The 19,762-nt window shown below is 37.4% G+C and overlaps 3 protein-coding genes across 8 annotated transcripts; 1 reads left to right on the forward strand and 2 right to left on the reverse strand.

Annotated features, from left to right (window-relative positions):
• Positions 1 to 364: 364 nt before the first annotated feature.
• On the reverse strand, positions 365 to 4,896 carry chst14 (carbohydrate (N-acetylgalactosamine 4-0) sulfotransferase 14). The gene is made up of 2 exons (XM_056764467.1): positions 4,191 to 4,896; positions 365 to 1,828 (listed from the first exon to the last, which is right to left on the reverse strand). The coding sequence occupies exons 1-2, from the start codon at positions 4,455 to 4,457 to the stop codon at positions 1,001 to 1,003; spliced, it is 1,095 nt and encodes a 364-aa protein (XP_056620445.1). The 5' UTR covers positions 4,458 to 4,896; the 3' UTR covers positions 365 to 1,000.
• Positions 4,897 to 5,256: 360 nt separating this feature from the next.
• On the reverse strand, positions 5,257 to 15,931 carry exoc1 (exocyst complex component 1). Of its 4 annotated transcripts, XM_056765083.1 has the most exons (20): positions 15,779 to 15,931; positions 15,150 to 15,281; positions 14,919 to 15,049; positions 14,500 to 14,659; positions 14,025 to 14,042; positions 13,576 to 13,763; positions 12,788 to 13,015; positions 12,436 to 12,568; positions 12,243 to 12,352; positions 11,275 to 11,424; positions 9,713 to 9,821; positions 8,954 to 8,998; positions 8,333 to 8,496; positions 7,756 to 7,857; positions 7,601 to 7,674; positions 7,296 to 7,524; positions 7,016 to 7,199; positions 6,590 to 6,789; positions 6,208 to 6,402; positions 5,257 to 5,782 (listed from the first exon to the last, which is right to left on the reverse strand). In XM_056765083.1, exons 2-20 carry the CDS (start codon positions 15,271 to 15,273, stop codon positions 5,630 to 5,632), a joined length of 2,697 nt encoding a protein of 898 aa, XP_056621061.1. In that variant the 5' UTR covers positions 15,274 to 15,281; positions 15,779 to 15,931; the 3' UTR covers positions 5,257 to 5,629. The 4 variants fall into 4 exon arrangements, with proteins under 4 accessions (XP_056621061.1, XP_056621062.1, XP_056621063.1 ...); XM_056765084.1 differs by lacking the exon at positions 14,025 to 14,042; XM_056765085.1 differs by lacking the exon at positions 8,954 to 8,998.
• A 69-nt stretch (positions 15,932 to 16,000) lies between these two features.
• Positions 16,001 to 19,652, forward strand: zgc:153896 (uncharacterized protein LOC569930 homolog). 3 transcript variants are annotated; one of them, XM_056765059.1, is made up of 7 exons: positions 16,001 to 16,136; positions 16,280 to 16,306; positions 16,865 to 17,055; positions 17,650 to 17,795; positions 18,363 to 18,989; positions 19,073 to 19,304; positions 19,518 to 19,652. In XM_056765059.1, the coding sequence occupies exons 3-7, from the start codon at positions 17,022 to 17,024 to the stop codon at positions 19,580 to 19,582; spliced, it is 1,104 nt and encodes a 367-aa protein (XP_056621037.1). In that variant the 5' UTR covers positions 16,001 to 16,136; positions 16,280 to 16,306; positions 16,865 to 17,021; the 3' UTR covers positions 19,583 to 19,652. The 3 variants fall into 3 exon arrangements, with proteins under 3 accessions (XP_056621037.1, XP_056621036.1, XP_056621035.1); XM_056765058.1 differs by having other exon boundaries at positions 16,928 to 17,055; XM_056765057.1 differs by lacking the exons at positions 16,001 to 16,136; positions 16,280 to 16,306 and having other exon boundaries at positions 16,706 to 17,055.
• The last annotated feature ends 110 nt before the right edge of the window (positions 19,653 to 19,762 follow it).

Here is a 19,762-nt window from a genome sequence, read left to right on the forward strand (position 1 = left end):
AATTATGTTTGTAAATCCTGTTGCCATTGCTACAGCTCATTTTTAGGAATTTGAATAAGTGCTCTTTAGAGAGATCCACCTAGATCAGAACACGCCTGTGGGCTTTAAAGTACTAAATTTAGAACTGTTACTGGTTTAAATCCACTGTTTATCATTGCTGTAAGACTGCAAACTCTTATCTCCAAAACAGCCACATTACAGGAAATGACTCCTGTAATGATCACAGACTTTTTTCGAAAAATTAAGCATGCTGTTGTCAAAGTTAATAGGCCTTAAATATAATAGCAATGATTTCAGCTCATCAGCGTTGATAGGCTCTCTATATCAGCAGTTAGAGGAAAAAGTACAAAAGAAATCCAGCCTGTTGAGTTTAAAAAATGTTTTATTTCCTCATAGTACAATACTCCAACTTTTGGACGTGAAACTGCATTCTTTTAATCTCTTAAGTGACTCAACCCAGAGTTCATCTTTTCAAAACACCAAATGTCAGATTAGGAGCTTCAAGTCTTAAAGCTATAGTTAACATTTTTTTGCTATATTAAACCATGTCACTTATAAAACAATTTATTAGGTACAACAGTTACCTGGGGGACTTCCCATACGCTCTCTAAAGAGCTTCATGTTTCATTTAGTGTCAAAATGGAGACCTCTGTCAATAAACAGTGAGAAATCCACTCTCAAGACGGGTAAAGCAAACGCAAAAATGATTACATATCTAAATATTTAAGCTAAAATAAAACATTAGAAATATAACACTGATAAGTGAATTTGTGCTTTTTGATATAAAGTCCCATGATAGTCTTGCGCACAGCACAATGTTTATATGACCAGCTTGTGTACTTGATCGAGTTACTTCCAGTTAAATAGTGGTTTGCACTTAAAAAGCTTTCAATACACTGTACTGAAGCCTCTTTTCAATTCTGTACATGTAAAAAAACTTCTCAAATATTGACAAGATTACAGGCGGTTTTACAAGGCAGGTATAAACCCAATGTCTTTGTTAATGCCTGCAGTATTCAGTGGTTGTGTTGGGCAAAGAATAGCCGAACAGACTGAAGTCTAAAATATACTTCGGCAGAAGCTCCTTCAAGAACTTCTGAGGAACAGTGCATAGATAATAATGAAGTGTTTCTTTAGTAACAGGTCTGTACCACGTCTGGCGTTCAGGAAAACGCACGTGTTGCGGCGCCCCGACACGTTCCAACACATAAGCCGCGTCGCTCTCCAGCCTCTCATACGAGCCGATGAAATTATACTGTATAGCGCAAGGATGGCACAGGTTGGTGATGGGCATCCAGTGCTCGTTCATGCGCTCAGGATCCTCGTCTATCAAATAACGCACAAACTCTGTGAACGTCACGTCGTTTCCTGCTATCTTTTTAGTCTTTGCGTAGCCTTTTCTATACCTTCGTACGATCTCCGCGCCGTATTTATGCTGATAGGCCTCGATTTCGCCCAACTTGTTACGGTAGGCAGAAAGCAAGCGGGCCATCGGCTCTCGTACAAACATGAATTTAAAATAATGCCGCAATCGATGGCGAATCTCTTCTGGTGAGAAGTCAGACAGGAAAAGCAAATCGGCACGATGGTCCATCTTCATTTTGACGTCCACGTTGGCTAGAGCTCCGGTCAGGACTTTCAGCACGCGCTTCCAGTTTGAACAGGCCACTTTGGGTACGTAGCAGTACAGAAAACGATGCTCGTCATTCACCAAGACATGCTGGAGGAGAGTCTTCCTCTGCAGGGGACTGAGAGACCAAACACTGTTAGGTGTGTTCCTCTGACCGCACATTGATCTGATGGTACGGTTACGGATCTCCTGTAGAATCTGTGCAGACAATGTGACGTATGTTAGTATTATTCGTTGGGTGATATATGTGATTTGAGAATTTAACCGCAAGCGTCATCCCACTGTAACTCAGTGATTATAATTTGCCCAATAACAACTATGAATAAATAGAACACTGTTTAACTTACACAATTTCCAGAAACATTTCTCTATGTAAGCCAAAAGCAGTTGAAACATATGAAAACATGTTGCTAAGTAGATAAACATTTACACTGGACATTCCCCTGAATAACCAAACATCATCTTTCTCCACTTGTGATTCTTCAAAAGCCTAGATGCACAACGAGAATGTATATACAGCTCTGGGAAATATTACTTTAATTCGTTTTTCGATTTTTTGCATTTTCTATTTGTAGGTATGCGTTTAAATCAGTTCTGTCAAACAATTCCGTGAACTGACAACCTTTTTCTCAAATTCCAAATAAAAAAGCTGTTCTTCTATGTGCATTTATTTGAAAAAATAGACACTGGACAAACTGGTGAAAAAAATGGTTAAAATAATTCAACAAAACATGCAATGTTTTCAGACTTGAATACTGCAGAAAAAAATAATATTCAGATTTATTTGTATTTTTACATGTGTTTAAGAAAAAGGGTTCATGTGACACCCCTTTTCATCTCTCTCCACTGGCTACCGGTTGAAGCCCGTATCAGATTCAAGTCACTAATGCTTGCCTACAGAACTATCACTGGATCTGCACCGGCAAACTTTCACACACTCCTACAGTCTTAAACCCCATCAAGATCACTGCATTCGGCAAACAAGTGCCTTCTCTTAACGGCAAAAAAATCGCTTTTTCTCAATCACAACTCCTTCCTGGTGGAACATTCTTCCTAACTCAGTCACGTGAACCACACCTCTCACAACATTCAAAAAATCACTTAAAACCCATCTCTTCTGTGAATACTTGACAGACAAAAAAAATTGAAAAAAAACTAACCATCTCTCATTCCCTCAACAGGTAGTGGTCTCTAGCTTTTGTTGAAACCAGTAACTTTCTATTGCATTATCGCTCCTGTATGACATATCGCTCTTTGAGTAAAAGATATTTGGATAAAAGCTTCTGCTAAATTACTAAATGTAAATGTAAAAAAAGACATTTGGTGGAATAACCTAAGTTCTTGGCCCCTGCTTTCATGTATCTTAGCATGCTCTCATTCACACAGCTGTTGGGCGACTTGTGGAATAGCCAATTGCCGTTTAAAATTGCGTATTAAAGAGAAATTGTGGTCTTTTATTTCTTACAAAGCTGTATATAATTACACACGATAAAGATATGTCTTAATTTGGTATAACCATATTTTCAAAACATACTTGTACAAAAATACATTTAACTCCCTGTGTAAAATCTAAAATCAGACTTATTCAGAAGTCCATTAATTTCCATCACAATCTAAACCGTTTATTTGTCCATATCAGTGAGTGAGACATGAAAGATGAATGTACTCAATATTTAGTCAAGAATTCTGCAGGGATCTTAACTTAAAAGGACCGCCCTAAGGTTTCCATTGCATACTTTGGCTTCAAGGTTTCCACATGTTGAATATTTTCTAATATGAAATATGGTGCTCCTCTGCCCCATCAAAATCTTTTCCACATTGCAGGTTTAACCTAAACCATCAGGCCCGCTTTCATAGACAAGGCTTAGCTTAAGCCAGTACCTTGCCTTGGATAACTTAGGATATTTGAGTCGCTTTTTTTAAATGCCTTATATAAAAACATTACTGGTGTGTATCTTAAGACAAAACAAAGGCAATTACACACATTATTTAAAGTAAAGACAGCTTCATTTTAGTCTGGGACCTAGTTAAGTCTTGTCTGTGAAACCGGGCATCAGTTGGCCCAAAAAAAGATCAGCTCTCACTTGATTTAATGTCCTAAAACGATCTTTAATGTTTGACGGTTTCAGACAAAAATATAAAAATAAAATTTGTAATGGAAACGAAGTTTTTAAGAGGGTCAAATGGTGACTTAAATGTTTTCTCATTCCCTATCTAGCGCACGTTTTTCTTTCTCCCCTAAATAGCCTACTGAAGTCTTATGCGTGGTTGAGTATTTTTAGTATTAGTTACAGTTTTGCAAAATGTGTTTAATGAAATGTCCATTTTAACCATGTACCCTTCAGGTAGTGTAATGAGACCAAACGCGATCTACAAAAGGTGCCTACCTAGAAAGCTCACTAGTTCTTGGGACAAAGCCTAAAGTCTCCCTAAAATTCCTAGATGGACATCCCAGCCGAACTCAAAAGAAGTCATGTTCCAATGTTATAACCTACAAAACATGTGCGCCACTGTTTATTTACAACGTCATGATTTGTATATGACGTTGTAACTGCATTACCTGCGACTCCACGTCCGCAGCCGGGTTGTTGTTCCTGGCGAATCGCTTGCCGTTGGCCCGTGGCGGCGGAGTCTCTACGCTGTTCAGCATTCCCTTCTCTATCATGAGCAACAGGCCTCCGGATGCCACGATAACGGCGAACGTCAGCACCGAAGGCACGACGGCTGAGTGTCGACGCTGTGTGATCGCGCTCACCGGCGGTCTGTAGTGAATCAGTGAACCGCTCGCGTGTTTGATGCCGTAGTGCTGCTTGCGCGGCGGAGGCATCGCGAATCAGATGCATAAAAGAGTCCTCAGACCGAACGAATACACACAGATCAATACACATGCATCGCTTCAGTGAACCAGACAAATCTCGCAATCGGCTTTCGGTGAAAACGGGGGTTTTAGAGAGAGGATGATGGGAAATGAAGTATTGGCAATGGGGGTGGGTTGGAAAACTTCGGGGAACAAGTAATAACTTATCTGCTTGTAAAGGGGCGGCCGTAAAATACCAAGGGGGCTGGTTAGACTTTCACTACACACAGTCTGCAATAAGGTTTTAGTTATGAGCTTCATTTAGGAAGCAAAAGTAGCTCGAGTCACAACCTGCCATTAGAAGAAAAAAACATTGGTTATATTAATGTACAGGAATAGTTGCTAGTTATGTTTTTTAGCAGACTGCTTAGTATTTGTTAGACCGTATTTTTACTACAAATACAATAGGTTAACCTGAAGACAAAAGTCAATTTTAAAATAAATAACAACTTAAACTATGGCAAAGTACGGGTACTGAGTGGCTCACCCCAAAATTTCTTTCTTGTGCAGAACACAAAAGAAGATATTTTGAAGAATGTTGGTAACCGTATAAAAGCAGTACGCATTGACTTGCATTGTGTACCGCCGTTGTTTGGTTACGAACATTCTTCCAAATATCTTCTTTTGTAAGTAAACGATGACAGGGTTATCATTTTTGGGTGAACTATCACTTTAATTTTGCTATGGGTGTGTAAAGCTTTAACAATGTTAAATCATTTGATCAGATAATAAAAAGATATTCAAAGACTCATTATTCTGACTTTTCTCATTTGTGACCCCAGACAGGATTGTAATTTATTGTAATTTGTGGATCATCATACAGTTTCATGGAAGATGAACCAGGAAAACATTAAGTACATGTGTAGTGTTCAGTCATTTAATTCCGTAGCATAACGTGATATAAAGAAATGTTGCGATAACAAGAACAGGAACTCACTGGACAAGTTTTAAAACAGGATGATGAGTACTGTTACTATGTTTAGTTCACTTGAATGGATAAAAGATTACTTGCAAAAATCTAAATGCATTGTAATATATAGAAATATATGCTGTGGTACATCAATATTCATCCTCTCTCTCTCTTTCACTTACTCACTCAATCTCTCACTCGCTCACCATCATCTCACTATCACACTTGAACTTTAATGGGACTGAGCGATACTGGAGAAATACTCCAGCATATCTTGAATGGTGAACTCCATGGTAATTCCAGATCCGGGGTAGCAGCGGTTTATCAGGCCCTCAAAGTGCTTGTATTGCCGAATGAACTCGTCCTGCATGGAGTGCCACACCACCTAGTGGACAGGACACGTGTCAAACTCAAACTGATGTTCTCAATGATATGATTAATGCATGTGGAATACAACTATATGCATAAATAGCCCTGTCATATTGAAAGGAATAGATCACTACAACTTGACAACGATGTGCCATAGGCGCCATATAGAAAGGACGACTTATGAGAAAAGAATTACTTCAATTTAAGTCTATTTTGCCCTGTTTGGAGCCAATATACATTATGAACTGTAGTTGTTTGGATTTGGCAAAGATGCATGTGAAGATTATTCAGAATTTCTGCACCATGGAAGAAATCCCAGCATATGGGGTTGGAATGGTGGGTGAACAAGGATATAATGGACATTTTCAGGTGAATTATTTCTTCCATAAATATCAAAGTAAAACTATTTAGCATTTATAATAATGTTGCTCTTTTTCTCACCTGTAACAGACTCTCTTCATCACACAGGTGCTTATCCACTTTCTTGTAAAGGTTGTCCAGGCCCTTTTTCACCTCTTTGCCAGGATATTCTTTAATGACTTTTCGAAGTTCCTGTTTATTGAAGGCCAGCTGGTAGCTCACCTCCTCCTCACGTACACCCTGAGCTACACGAGCCTCAACTCCCTCGAAGAAGTGCTTCAATATGAGAAAAAAGTCAATCTTAATCGGAAAACTATCCTAAAGCAAATATTAAGACGATTACAATTAACACATTGAATGGCATCGAAATTCCAGAAATATTTCAAATGCATTCCTAAGGAGTCAAATGTTAAACGGGCACATCGCTGAATCAAGGTTTCCATAAACAGTTTTCTCAGCTCACATTGAGTTTCTCCAGCGGCTGGCCCAGCGAGTTGATGACGTAAGACTGCAGGTGTTCTGTGTATTTCTGTTTGGCATCTTTTCTCTCCGTCTCCAGGCAGGAGATCTTGAGGCTGGACAGTGTCGAGAAAATATGGTGGAAGTTCTCCATCATCACCACATCACGTGGAGTCTTCTGACTCTCATTGGCCACTTTCTCCACTATCGACACACAAACAGACAGATACCAATAAGATTTGGGGCAAAGAAATGACATCTGATCTTGCTCTTTCTCTCAAATAAAGGGATAGTTCACTCAAAAATGAAAATTCATTTATTCCAAACCAGTATAACGTTTTGAACGAAAGGGTAAAGAAATAATAACAGAATTGTATTTATGGGTTAACTCTCGCTTTAAGCATTTTTGAAAACTGGTTAAGACCCTCACCGTTATTAAAAACAGCTCTCATAAGTTTAATGTAGGCCTTGTCCAGGTCGCCTCGTCGCTCTGCGTTTCGGAAAATAGCCTCAGCCAGCTTTGCAAACTCCTCAAAGCCAGTGACAAACTGCAAGATGCCCACCTTGCTCTTCTTGGAAATCTTTACCTCCTCCATCTGACGAATCTGACCGGACTGCAAGAGAAAAACCACCATCAGGAGATACAAATAAGAGTCGAGCGGATTTGATATTTACCATCAACACAGAATCAAAAAACAAGTTTAACTCACAATGCACTTATCGAAGTTTCTCTTTACGGTAACCAGCACATTGCCAAGCGTAGTACTGAGATAAGAAGCAGGATCGACGTTTTCGGCCGTCAAGACGTGGTGACTTATTTTTACCAGCATATAGAGAGAGTTGAAACTGTCTACCTTATCACCTAAAGCTATCAGACTGTTCAGCTCCATTTCTATGCTCTGAAAAATCTTATTCATCATCAGTCGAACCGTGTCCTTCCTATAAAACAAATGAACATAAGAAAGTTTTGAGGCGATTTCTATGATGAAATGAATTGAAGAAAGCTGTCCCTTACTCAGAGATAGATATTCTGTGTTCGCTGGGTGGTCTGGAGTGCACGATTCCATCTGCGTCATCCACATTCTCTCCCTGATGAAGAGTTTGTTAAATTAAAGCAATACGCAAATGATACGTTCATGTAAGGCAGTATTGTTTCTATCTTGAACTCACTTGTGCTGGTGTCGAATGTTGTTGCAGCTTAAAGAACTTGCTGATGAAGTCTTGTTCAGCCAGACACAGTGGTTCCAACTCGCTCAAAACCTGCTCAAAGATCTACACACACACAGAAGAGTCACCAAACCTTAATCTGGATGCATGGAACAAACGCATTTAGCCACACAATATTCATGATTTATTTAATTTGATTCATTATTTTTATGAAAAGCGATTTACTTGAATAATAGAGTGAAAAAAATGAGTGATATATTATTATTATAATGCATATTACAATATGTTAATGCACTAATAAACAAATACTATTTACTATAGTTATAAAAATGAATTAAATAGCTAGAAAATGACTATATCTAAAATACAATACTAAACTTTTATGTGTACATTTTCAAGTATTGTACTACCGACATAAATGTAATAGGTTAAATTCCTAGAGGATGCACAAACTGATCAAATGTGTAGCCTGGTTGTACTGTTTTTCACTTATTAAGAGCGTCTGCCAAATGCATAACTGAAATCTTGTTTTTTTAAGTCATGACACTTATTTTTAGACAAACTGTGGTGGCACACAAACCTTGTCAAACCTGGTCCTGTCTGCAACATCTAGATCAGACGCAGACATGTTGCCCATATCGAGCAGAGAGGAGGACTGAGAGCGTTTGCTGTTGGAGCTGGTCACAGCCAGTTTATTTAGACTGGACGTGGAGCCTGTAAGCTTCCCTGAGCTCCCATGCAGGCCTGAGAGAGTCAGGAGAAACCATCAGAGCAAAATCTATGCACAAGCCACATGTGTTCTATAAAGAACAGTTCTTTTATTGTGGGTCAATTAGTATAACTTACCTTATCAAGAACATCATGGTCTTAAAGCATTTATAAAACCCATGGAATCCACCTACAGTCTGTTATCTGCCATTCATAATAGGTAATAATAATAATAATAATAGGTAAGCTAATAAAACTCTGTCCTTTTAACCCCTTATACTAATAGCATTAGACACGTCAGCGGCGGAGTTAGTTTCACAATTGTGCACAAGGTGAGATGGATATCAAGAAATGGTAAAAGACTGTAAAACATCTAATCATGTTATCAACATCGAAGCTAAAGTTACAATAATGGTTAACTGTGCCGAAATAGACAAACCTCTTTCACTAAGAGGCAGCAAGGCATTGTGGGATATGCGTGGCTGATACTTACTCTCTGTTTCTTGTTTGAGAGCACTCTCTTTCCGCGGAAGCGTGGCTGGAGGCCGGTTAGAAAGGCAGGCAAAGACAGAGACACGTTAGGCTCACGACATGCAGCATGGTGCAAGAGTTAGGGTTAAAGCTCAAAGATTTATAAAAATGATATGCACTGCAGTGGTTGAATTCAGTGGATTTGTGCTCTGTGGCTACCTGCTAACAGCTTGCCAACAAATCAAGGATAAATGTTTCTTAAAGAACATTTTGTTCATGAGCTAAATCCGTTCTTAATATTTTAGTGTGCTCAATGAAAAAACGTGTTATTAAAATCCTTAAGTGTCATGCATTTATGGTTTCTTTCCACAAAAGACAGTGTGGGTCACATGCCTCTAGCATGTTTAATACAGATGTGGCACATGTAATTGTTGTCAAGCTTTGGGCCATGCAGCACATGTCAGGACTATAAAAACATAAGTGACATTAAAAACCATCATATATCAAATGATGCTATCAGAAACAAGCAATAACTGAAACCACTGATTCACTATTTGAGAACTATGTTCTATCCAGTGTATCAAAATTTAACACTCAAAATCGACTTTACATTTGAGATGCGGTGTAACATTAGTGCAAGAAAAGACAAAACATATGGACATTACAAACAATGTGACAAATGCATAACAAGGCACAAGACACACAGTGAGAGTTACAGCATCTACAAAACAAGAGTTTCTTTTGATAAATAAATACAATTTTAATACAAGTGAGATCTTACCAAACTTTCCTTTCCCGTCCTTACTAGTGCCTGCCATTTTGATCTTTGCCACTTCAAAGAAGTCCTTGATTTCCCGCTCATACAGTCGGGTCATGTAATCTACATAAGTCTGTAAAAAATGTTAAACAGGCTTAGAAATTTGAAAAAAAAAATGTGTTTTTGGCCCTGCAGTTTGTTTAGAGGGGAAATGTCACAAGAACAATAGAGCACATGTGCCAACCACCAGGCCATGGCTTCCATTATGACTTGATTTTAAGGATGTTTTAATAATGGAGAGTGGAGACAAATCTTTTTTAACATCTGGGAACTATCCTAGCACTCAGAGAGTAATGATCAAGAGAGTAATCATCTCTCTGATGACTTAAACCCTAAAGTTTATATTGCTCTGTCTTTATAGCCCCCTGTAGTTGATAATTCAATCCTGTAAAACTCTCCTCTTTGATCATCTAAATTACCAATTTAATTGTAAAAAAAAAATGTAACCATGTCTTAAAGGTCCAGTGTGTCATTTTTTGGAGGATTTATTGACAGAAATGCAATATAATATACACAACTTTGTCTTCCGAGCTGTATAAAGACCTTAGATAATGAAGCCATATGTTTTTATTACCTGAGAATGAGCTATTTCAATCTATTTACACAACATTTGCCATGTTGTTTCTCCAGTAGCCCTAAACGAACAAACTGCTCTACAGAGCGCATTTCATCAGTGTGTTATCTCCTTCGGCAATGAAGCAAAAACGTGACGACATCTTATTTTTGCGTCAGCCAGTGCTTTGAAAGGGAGTGGTAGAGTGAGCAGTTGGTTGCAATTCGCAACCTCACCACTAGATGCCGCTAAATTTCATACACTGGACCTTAAATGCAATTTAAAAGCACCACATAGACATATAAACAACATAGAAAATGTGATTTTCACCACAGGGGGACTTGAACTTCATTAAGGTCTAATAACGGAGTATCAAGTCAGACTTGAGCAATTACATACAAATGCTATTCTCATCCACTAAGACATTGCTATTTCTAAAGTGGAATTATTATCAAAAGATCTGAGGAAAATAGATTGCAATGTTATTTTGGAAGCACTTTATTTTACATTCCTATTACACATGTAACTACATATTATGCATTTGTTATTACTGGGCAACCATAAATAATTATTATTTGTGAATGATGAAAATGGTGCATTAGCAAATGCAAATGCACCCTTGATACATTTCTATTTCTATGGCAAATGTAGTTATGATGTCATAATACCAACAGTGCTTAACATAAACACAGCAATGATGGCCATTTTCAATAATGGTTTTTGAAATAAATATAATAATGATTTAATGACAATATTGGTATGTAATTTAACACTTGATACTTATTGAGTTTTATGATGCTGTAATGGTCACCTTAAGACTGAAATTATGGATGATCATAGCAATTTACTACGATTTTGTCCCTGACTTTGTTGTTCTGTGAATATTCAATAAACATTAAGTTCTCAATGATTCCATTAGAAGATAATAAAGAAACCTCATGAAGAATTTTGTAGAAAAGTGATAAACACTTACCCTGGAGAGCCCTTCATATTTATCTCTCTGTGTGTTCTTCAGCCATTCCATCAGTTTGGCGTATCGGAGAAGATCTCTGTGCAGTGGGCTGTGTTTGGGTAAAGTCAGGTCAGCTGTGTGTTGTGCTAGTGTATTGCTCTGATCATGACCCTACACACACAAATAAAGACAAACAGAGTTAAGGTTTTCGACATCAGTGGTCAATGCACATAGGTTTCTTAGTCAGTAATAAGGAAAATGCACACAAGCTGTCACACCCACACAAAGGGTTGCTGTTATGTTCCAGTGACACTGAGCTCTGACAGTTATTAGTGGGGGAAAACTGTGGTGCTCCCATTCAGGCAGTTCCTTCCAGATGCATCTACGATACGGAACATCCAAGATCAAAACAGCAAACACTACGGGAACTGCATGCCGACCAGGCCATCTTCTCACGAGCACCCATAAATCCATCGAAGAGTTAGCAAAACAAGGCATTGATGAGCCCCTCTTGATTTTAAGAGGGGAAACCACGAGCTTATTTCATGATGTTTATGAGTAAGAGGTTTATGTAGAGGAATCAAACATCTTAGTATCCTAAAATGAAAATATTTGGTTTACTTTATCATAGGCATGCCTAAACTGAACGGTTCCATGGAAACGGAAGCGTGTTAATGAGACAGTAAGCTCTGGAGATGAACTGCATGATCGTTACGGTGGGCGGGGCAAACAGGGTGCTGGAGTGGGCGTACTCACAGGGAGTGACAGACAGGACGACCTATAGAATTGAGGGATGGTCATTTTGAAGTGACTGAAGTGGTTGAACTGACAGAGGAACAGACAGGACAGTGAAACAAAGGGGAAAAGACCGGTGGCCAATAGGAAACAGGAAGACAGAAGAAAGAACCAATCACAGACAGAGGAAGATTAAGGGACAGCTGATATACAAATTGAAATGTGTAATCGTTTTTGAGTCTGAGTGTGTTTACCTGGTACACAAAAACATTGTTCAGGTGGTTGGTGAGACGGCGTGCAAAAGTATCTTTGAGCTCAGAAAACAGACGCTGCTGCTGTTTGACTGCCAGCAACTTTTCATGACCTATAGAAGAAAAAAAGTTAAATTCACACAGTTTTTAACAAGATATTCAAGTTATTTCCTTGCAAATGATACGCAAGCACTACCTGGTTTGAGGGCCACATTCATGCACTGTGACAGAGCCTCCGAAGCGTTGATGCAGGCCTCGATACCCTTAGGAGACGACAAATCTCCTTCCTGCAAAGCCTTGATGTGCCCCTTAGAGAGGTCCATGTAGTTCTATCATGTGTGGAGAAAAAGACAACAAATAACAAAGGAATAGTACACCCTAATTTTCATTGTTTTGGTGAACTATTCCTTCCAATAGGAAGTGTAAGGGGGCATGGTTTCTGACATCAGAGATGTATCGGAATCCCTACAAGAACAGCTAAAGTGACAGTAATTTGTTGTCATCATCACAGCATGTGACTGCATCTAACCAAATGACCCTAAACTCACCACAAGAAACTGGATCTCATCCAGGAGTTTGTCGTTGTTGGTGTTGCTGATCTGGATTAGGCGGTTGCTTTGAGAAATCTGGTCCATCTGCTCCTTGACGCTCTGCAGCATCTCTTCATAACTGAGCAGTTTGCCTTCAATATTGTCCACCTCAGAAAGCGCCTTATCCAACAACTGCATCAGGATGTTCACCTGCTTCTCGGAAGCCATGATGGACTGGATGTTAGCCTGACCAGAGAAGAACGGATGAACAACTAAATGAATGCAACATTATTCACATCTGCAAGAAAAAGTTATAATTAATAGAGAACTGATTTACAAAAGAAATAGTTTTATCTTTAATATGAATTTTATTACGTCATATTGTCCATTAGTACCTAATATGACTAACCTTGACCTTTAGATAAGTATTGTCTTCAGGTCAATGTAGATAAAGTTAATCATAAACTCTAGATTACACACAATTGAGCCATTTCACCTTTACATCTAATGCTGAGACACAAGCGTTTCCTGCACAAGTATTTAAAAGTGATCCTGCAAAGAAATTATATTTTAAATACAAATATCCAGTGAATTTAACCCAAAATAAATAAATGGATAAAGGAATAAAAGGAATATTTCAAGTGGTAGAGCATTGCTTCAGAAGCACAAAGTCGATTTGGACAAAAGCGTCAAGGAAATTTCTAAAAGTTAATAATGTAAATGTAACATACAACAATTTCTAATTTTGCTTATTTGTTTGCCAAAGTGGTAAAGAAAATGACTTCGAAAGCGCCGCCTGAACGTACCCCATCTAGGACCTGTAGCTCACGGGACAGTTTCTCAGCAAAGCCCTCTGCGTTGGAGATGGCATACTCGCACACCTCCATCATGCTCTCAATGTCCTGCTCCTCACGAGTGTTCAGCTCCTGGTAATCATCCAGAGCATCCTCGTCTCCCCCGGCAACACTCTGACTCTCTCCGCTCGGGACTGACTCTGAAGAGGCAGATAAAGAGCGGTTTTGACAACAAAGCTTCATGTAAACCACATACTCACACTTACACATAACTGCTACATAAACACAAGATTTATAAGTAACACTTATTATTAACAGGTACACAAATATATTCCAAATAGTGATTGTAAGGTGTAAACTGGATAATCAAAAAATAATGGGATAATTAGTTAAGGGGAAAACTAAAACTGAGCAGGTGAATGAAAAAGGACAAACATGGAAGAAAAAGGTACAGTACAAACCTTCAGCTTTAGGAAGTTCTGGCCAGTGAGAGATTTAGAGAGAACAGCAAAGATCAGGTTAAAGCATTAAGAGACACTCAAAAACACATACAGCAGAAACCCCAAAGAAAGAAAGGAAGAGGCAGAGAAAGTGAATTTGCAGAAGGAAAAAGTTTCAAATATAAGTTGAACTACTGCAACATATCTACAGTATGTACATTCTTTAGGATAATGGTTCTCAACTGGTGAGTAGTGACCCAAAATATAATAATGTTTGAATTTAATAACTTTTATATGAAAGCCATTTTGGTATAGTACCAGGTTTAGGAACACTTGATACCCAGTAAAATCTGGATCCTAACACATAACAGTAGAGAACCACTACTTCTTTGTTTCTATCGTGGGACTATTAAGAAAATAGATATGAGAAAACGACTGATAGTTTAATAACATGCTATGTTTTATCCTCAGCGCCAGTACCAACAGTGTGCCACACCTTCTAGCAGCTGAGGACTGACGTTTGCAAACTCCAGTTTTTTTCTGAGGTAGCGCTGGTTCAGCTTCCAGATACAGGAGATGAATGAGTTCTTCTCAGCTGTGCTGCTCGCAACCCAGCGATAAACCTTCTCAAAATGAAGATCAAACTCTGGGTTGTCCTACAGGGTGACAAGAAGAATAAGAAAGAAAATACGAGAAATATATAAAAATAAGAGAAAATACGAGAAAAAACTCAAATTCATGTGAATGTACTTATACTTATATACAACGTGAATCCACAGTATATCTTAAGAATGTTTTTATAATTTTTTCATTTCGATAGATCTGATATAAGATCTAGTCATAGCCTATGACCCCAAATCATTGAGGTTTATTCCATTATGCCGTTTAGAAATAATGTCACAGTGGAAATTTCACCTTATTGGCATCTTTGGCATCGACCTCCATCAGGTCCCTGAGCTCCCATGCCATCTGTCTCTTATAGAAGTCTCCTTTATCCGACTTCTTCACTTTCACCACCTTCACCTGCACCGGCCGCTCCGTGGTAACTACAGATGGAACCAGAATTAATACAGGTAAGATCAACAACAACTAGATTTTTTATAAACATTAGAACTTTGAGATTTTAACAGGTATAGGCGGACTGACCTGTGGCACAGAGGAAACAGTTCTTTTTCTTTTTTCCTGCCTTGCAGACATTGACGATACTCAACAGACGCTCATCATTGGGGGTAAAAATATCCCTCTGAAGGGCGTGCTTGATCGCAGTCATGATTAGTTCTGGAATTGAAATTACAACTGCATCATAGAAACCAGCACAACATATTATCTTTACCTTGACTATATTAAAAAATATGATTAATTGTAGCTATGATCAATTAATGATTCATCTATACGTGTAAAGCAAGAGTAAAAGAGACAGTTATGATGACTAAGGAATAAAAAGACTAGGAACTGTACGTTAAGTCAAACAGTTCTTCAAAAACAAAAAATGAATGCAGGCAACCTACAAGAATATAGTTAATTTGTCACAAAACAGCCATTAATTTCCGTATTGCAGCAACATTTTCTAAAATTGACCAAAATTAGTATAAACGCTGCTTGTGCATTTGACAGAGAGTGTAAATGGAAAATAATATACGTTTAACATGAATATGTTTTTATTATAATAATGATAAACGTTTACGTTAGATATGTTATGCACAAGGCAGCTGACAAAGTAAACAGTCCAGGGGCCATTTTGGGAAGGTAATAAAGATCAGTAAAAAAATCCTTACCTTAGTTATCCGATAAACTAAGAGAAATGTTAAAATGTTTTGCTTTAACGCATTTACGTGCATTTGTTTTAGTATAAATGCAAGTGTATTTAGAAATCACATCAGCTGTCAGGGACCCAGCCCTGAAAGCGGCGTGAAAACGGAAACGGTAATAATGACAGATGAACTTCCTTTTTCCGGATAAAATAATCTATAATAAAAGTCTCTTTAAAATCCATGAAAATAAACTGTAAGCAACAGTGGAGATATCATGGTAGAGTTATGGTTTTAGCAAGGGTACACAATTGTTTTTATACACTAAGACAGTGGTTTTCAAACTTTTTTGTTCAACCTGTTTTACCTAAATCATTTACATAAAGTAAGTCTCTTAATAATTGAATAGTACATTTGCATGTTTACCTTCAAAAACATTATTTTTATCTGTTTTGAGGTTTTTCTTAATAGTATTTTACATAACTATTGTTATTTCTAAACATTTCTTTGCTTTTATTTTTTTTTCAGTTCGGGAAACCCTGTGGTCCTACTAGGGTAAAACATGACATAAATATGCCTAAATATGCTCTTTTATTGTTATTTAATTTGATTTCTTTTAAGTATTATAAATACATATTTCCACATGGTTTTAATTGAATGTACCTGACATGCACAGAAAGAATGTGAACTGGTGACATTACAAATTTCTTCAAACTTATATCCTTTGAAGGCTTTCTGCTTATCTCATATTATGAGACATAGATAAACCAATTCATGGTCCACGCTAAACAAGACAAGCCGTTCAAAGTTGAAAATGATTTAATGAATGAAAACAACATTTTTCTTTACAAAATAACAGTACATAAATAACAAATGGGTTGATCTATCGTTCATTCAGCCTTTTATGTAATATGGCTAATGAAATGAAACTGGCTGAGATCACAGAAATTAATGAATCAGTAGCCGAGCTATTACAGGGCCATCTTATCAGTCACAGATATAGATGCCTATAAAACCAAGATCACAATTTGCTGGTTTTCACTCTTCTTGACATTCTCTCAAGATGAAATCAGAACTTCTACTGGTGTTGGTTTTGTTTCTTTGTGTGAGCAGTAAGCCTCTGTCTAAAAAGAGGACACATAACAAGCTGCTGGTCATTTCTTTTGATGGATTCAGATGGGATTATGACCAAGATGCAGACACGCCAAATTTGGATGCGCTTGTTAAAGAGGGAGTAAAAGCAAAATACATCAATCCTCCAGCGATCACCATGACATCTCCATCCCACTTTACAACTATTACTGGTAAGGACATCAACTAGTGATTTATACAACAATGTGTCAATATATTTTATTGACTAACTTTTTAAAAGTTAAATTCAATAACCCTGTTGTAATTGAATAATTGTATTTAAATTATTTCTGTAGCCTATGTGTATCTGATTTATACAATGGAGGTGATATACACAATAACTGTCCCTCTTGCATAGTTTATAACTGACATTTTCCTGAAACAAATGTAATAGTCTAGGTTATGGAATTGTGCATCATGTAAATTAAATTTATATGCATTTTGTTTGTAAATTCATACCTAACTGGGGTATGTCATGCCTTAGCACCACTAGTTTATATAGTCTTTTCAAGAATGTTCAAAGTCTCAATATTTCTGATTAAGGTTGCTGAGTAATACTTTTTGACTGAGCTGTATCAAAGGTTATTTATAAGCAGTGTTCATAAACCAATGTCTATGCAGTGTTTTATGTTATAATTTACTGTGCACAGCGTGAGATAGCCTAGATAGAAATGTGGGTCCATTCACTGTAGATAAAGCCACCACAGACTACCACAATTTATACCACATCTAGTATTTAAATGAAGGTATCCTAATCTCTCATTTAGGAAGATGGATACAGGATCATGGTGTTGTCCATAACCTGATGTTTAATTCTTCCACTGGCTTGATCGTTCCTCATAAGAGAACACTAACAAAATCTGAGTGGTGGGATAATGGTGTTTTGCCCCTGTGGATAACAGCTCAGAATCAGGTGAGGAAATATTGCCTAAATCCCCCCAAATTTTAAATTGTAATGGTTTCCCCATAATGAAAATTATTTTTATACTCACTCCCTTGTCATTTCAAACCTGAAGGACTTTCTTGTGCAGAACACAAAATAAGATAATTTGAAGAATGTGGGTAACCAAACAACATTTCCCCTTTGACTTCCATTGTATGGGCACAAAACCACTGAGAAATTTCTCTCCGCCAAAAAAAAAGGGTTTGAACTACATGAGGTTATATAACATTTATATTTTATTTTTTGGACGAACTGGCCCTTTAAGAATATAATGCCTCTTTTCTTTCTTTTTTTATTGATGTTTTGTATTTCTTGTGACGATTACATAATAAATTTGAGAATACATTTACTTTAAATGGTCAAGTTAAAAAAGAAATTATAGCAATCATAGTTGAGTGGAAAAACACTACATAGTGAGGAAATATAATATTTATTATTGTGTATAGTTGTGAATAGTGAACTATTCCTTATTGTCATCAATTATTTATTAAGGACCACTATTATATTTTCTAATCACATCTCTTATGTATTGTAAAGGGTCTGAAAACAGCATCATTCTTCTATCCTGGTGGTGGAGTGAATTACAGTGGGCAAGCTGTGGATCGTTCCTTTGTGCAAAGTTATGGGCACCCGTATGACAATGAAACAGAGTGGAGGCTGAACATCGACACTGTAATGAAATGGTACAGCGAAGAGGACTTTCACTTCGTCACTCTTTACTATGGTGAACCAGACAACGTGGGCCATGTCAAAGGCCCAGAAACACCAGAGAGAATAAAGATCATTGAACAGATCGACCGCGCTATCGGTTACCTTAGGGAGGCCATTGAGAAGAATGGTTTGACTGATCGTCTCAATGTCATTATCACTTCAGATCACGGCATGACCACTGTTAAAAAGTCCCCCGTGTTTGATGAGATCCGACTTGCCAAATACATGAGTTTCATAAACATGTCTGAGTTTGAGTTGCTTGATTACGGTGGGTATGGGATGATAACACCTAAAGAGGGGAAAGAGCAGGAGATTTATGATGCCCTGAAGAATGCACATCCAAATCTCACAGTCTATAAGAAAGAAGAGATTCCGGAACAATTTCACATAGCCAAAAATCAGAGAATTCAGCCTATTGTTCTATTTGCAGACCTGGGTTTTAATCTGAACTCGGTAGGTCTATTTGGAAATAAATGTAAGTTATTATAAACATCTATATTCTTCTATCCTAAAGTTATTTTTTGCTGTATTCACAGAGGATCATTTTGTATATCAACAAAGGAGATCATGGATTTAGTAATCACGAAATGGATATGAAAATGATCTTTCGAGCCTTCGGTCCAGACTTGAGGAAGAATTTCTTGGCTGAGCCGTTTGACAGTGTCAGCATCTATCCATTGATGTGCAAGCTGTTGGGTGTCACTCCAGAACCAAACAATGGAAGTCTCAGCGACACCACAGGAATGATAGTGGAAGCCTTTGATGCTGGTAAGCATGTGATGAAACATTTTGACTTTATATTTGATTTAACTCAGCCCATAAATTAATATTTCCAAAAAGCAAATGAAGATATTCTTAGAAATTACTTTTGATATTTTTAGTCACAACAATTGTGAATTTATTTTATTATTATTTTAAAGCATTTCAGTCTCTTAACAAATGTATTTGTTAAACAACTAATGATATAATCTTTATTTTCAGGTGAAAGAATCAAACTGCCTTTTACTCTTTTGGCACTGATGATAATTATATTAACCGTCATCTGAAGTCATTTTTCAAGACTGATGGTTTATAATAGGTTGTATCAATCATTAATCCTTCCAAATTTATCTGGATTAAACTCTGAAAAAGTCTGAATGCATTTTTAACTACTACACTTTAATCTCACATGTGACCACTAAAATATTTTTCTCTTTTAATGTATGTCATGTGATACACATTTATGT

Source organism: Triplophysa dalaica, chromosome 13 (assembly GCF_015846415.1).
Source record: "Triplophysa dalaica isolate WHDGS20190420 chromosome 13, ASM1584641v1, whole genome shotgun sequence".
Lineage (NCBI taxonomy): Eukaryota > Metazoa > Chordata > Actinopteri > Cypriniformes > Nemacheilidae > Triplophysa > Triplophysa dalaica.

Bases quoted from the DNA above. Each gene is read 5' to 3' on its own strand.
- chst14 (XM_056764467.1), bottom strand. From the start codon at position 4,457: ATGCCTCCGCCGCGCAAGCAGCACTACGGCATCAAACACGCGAGCGGT. The intron at 1,829-4,190 runs GTAATGCAGTTA...TTGTCTGCACAG, and splicing joins CTGCGGACGTGGAGTCGCAG to ATTCTACAGGAGATCCGTAA.
- exoc1 (XM_056765083.1), bottom strand. From the start codon at position 15,273: ATGACTGCGATCAAGCACGCCCTTCAGAGGGATATTTTTACCCCCAAT. The intron at 11,425-12,242 runs GTAAACACACTC...TTGTGTGTGTAG, and splicing joins ACAATGTTTTTGTGTACCAG to GGTCATGATCAGAGCAATAC. The intron at 8,497-8,953 runs GTAAGTATCAGC...TGACTCTCTCAG, and splicing joins TCTCAAACAAGAAACAGAGA to GCCTGCATGGGAGCTCAGGG.
- zgc:153896 (XM_056765057.1), top strand. From the start codon at position 16,815: ATGAAATCAGAACTTCTACTGGTGTTGGTTTTGTTTCTTTGTGTGAGC. The intron at 17,056-17,649 runs GTAAGGACATCA...TCTCTCATTTAG, and splicing joins CCACTTTACAACTATTACTG to GAAGATGGATACAGGATCAT. The intron at 18,990-19,072 runs GTAGGTCTATTT...CTGTATTCACAG, and splicing joins TGGGTTTTAATCTGAACTCG to AGGATCATTTTGTATATCAA.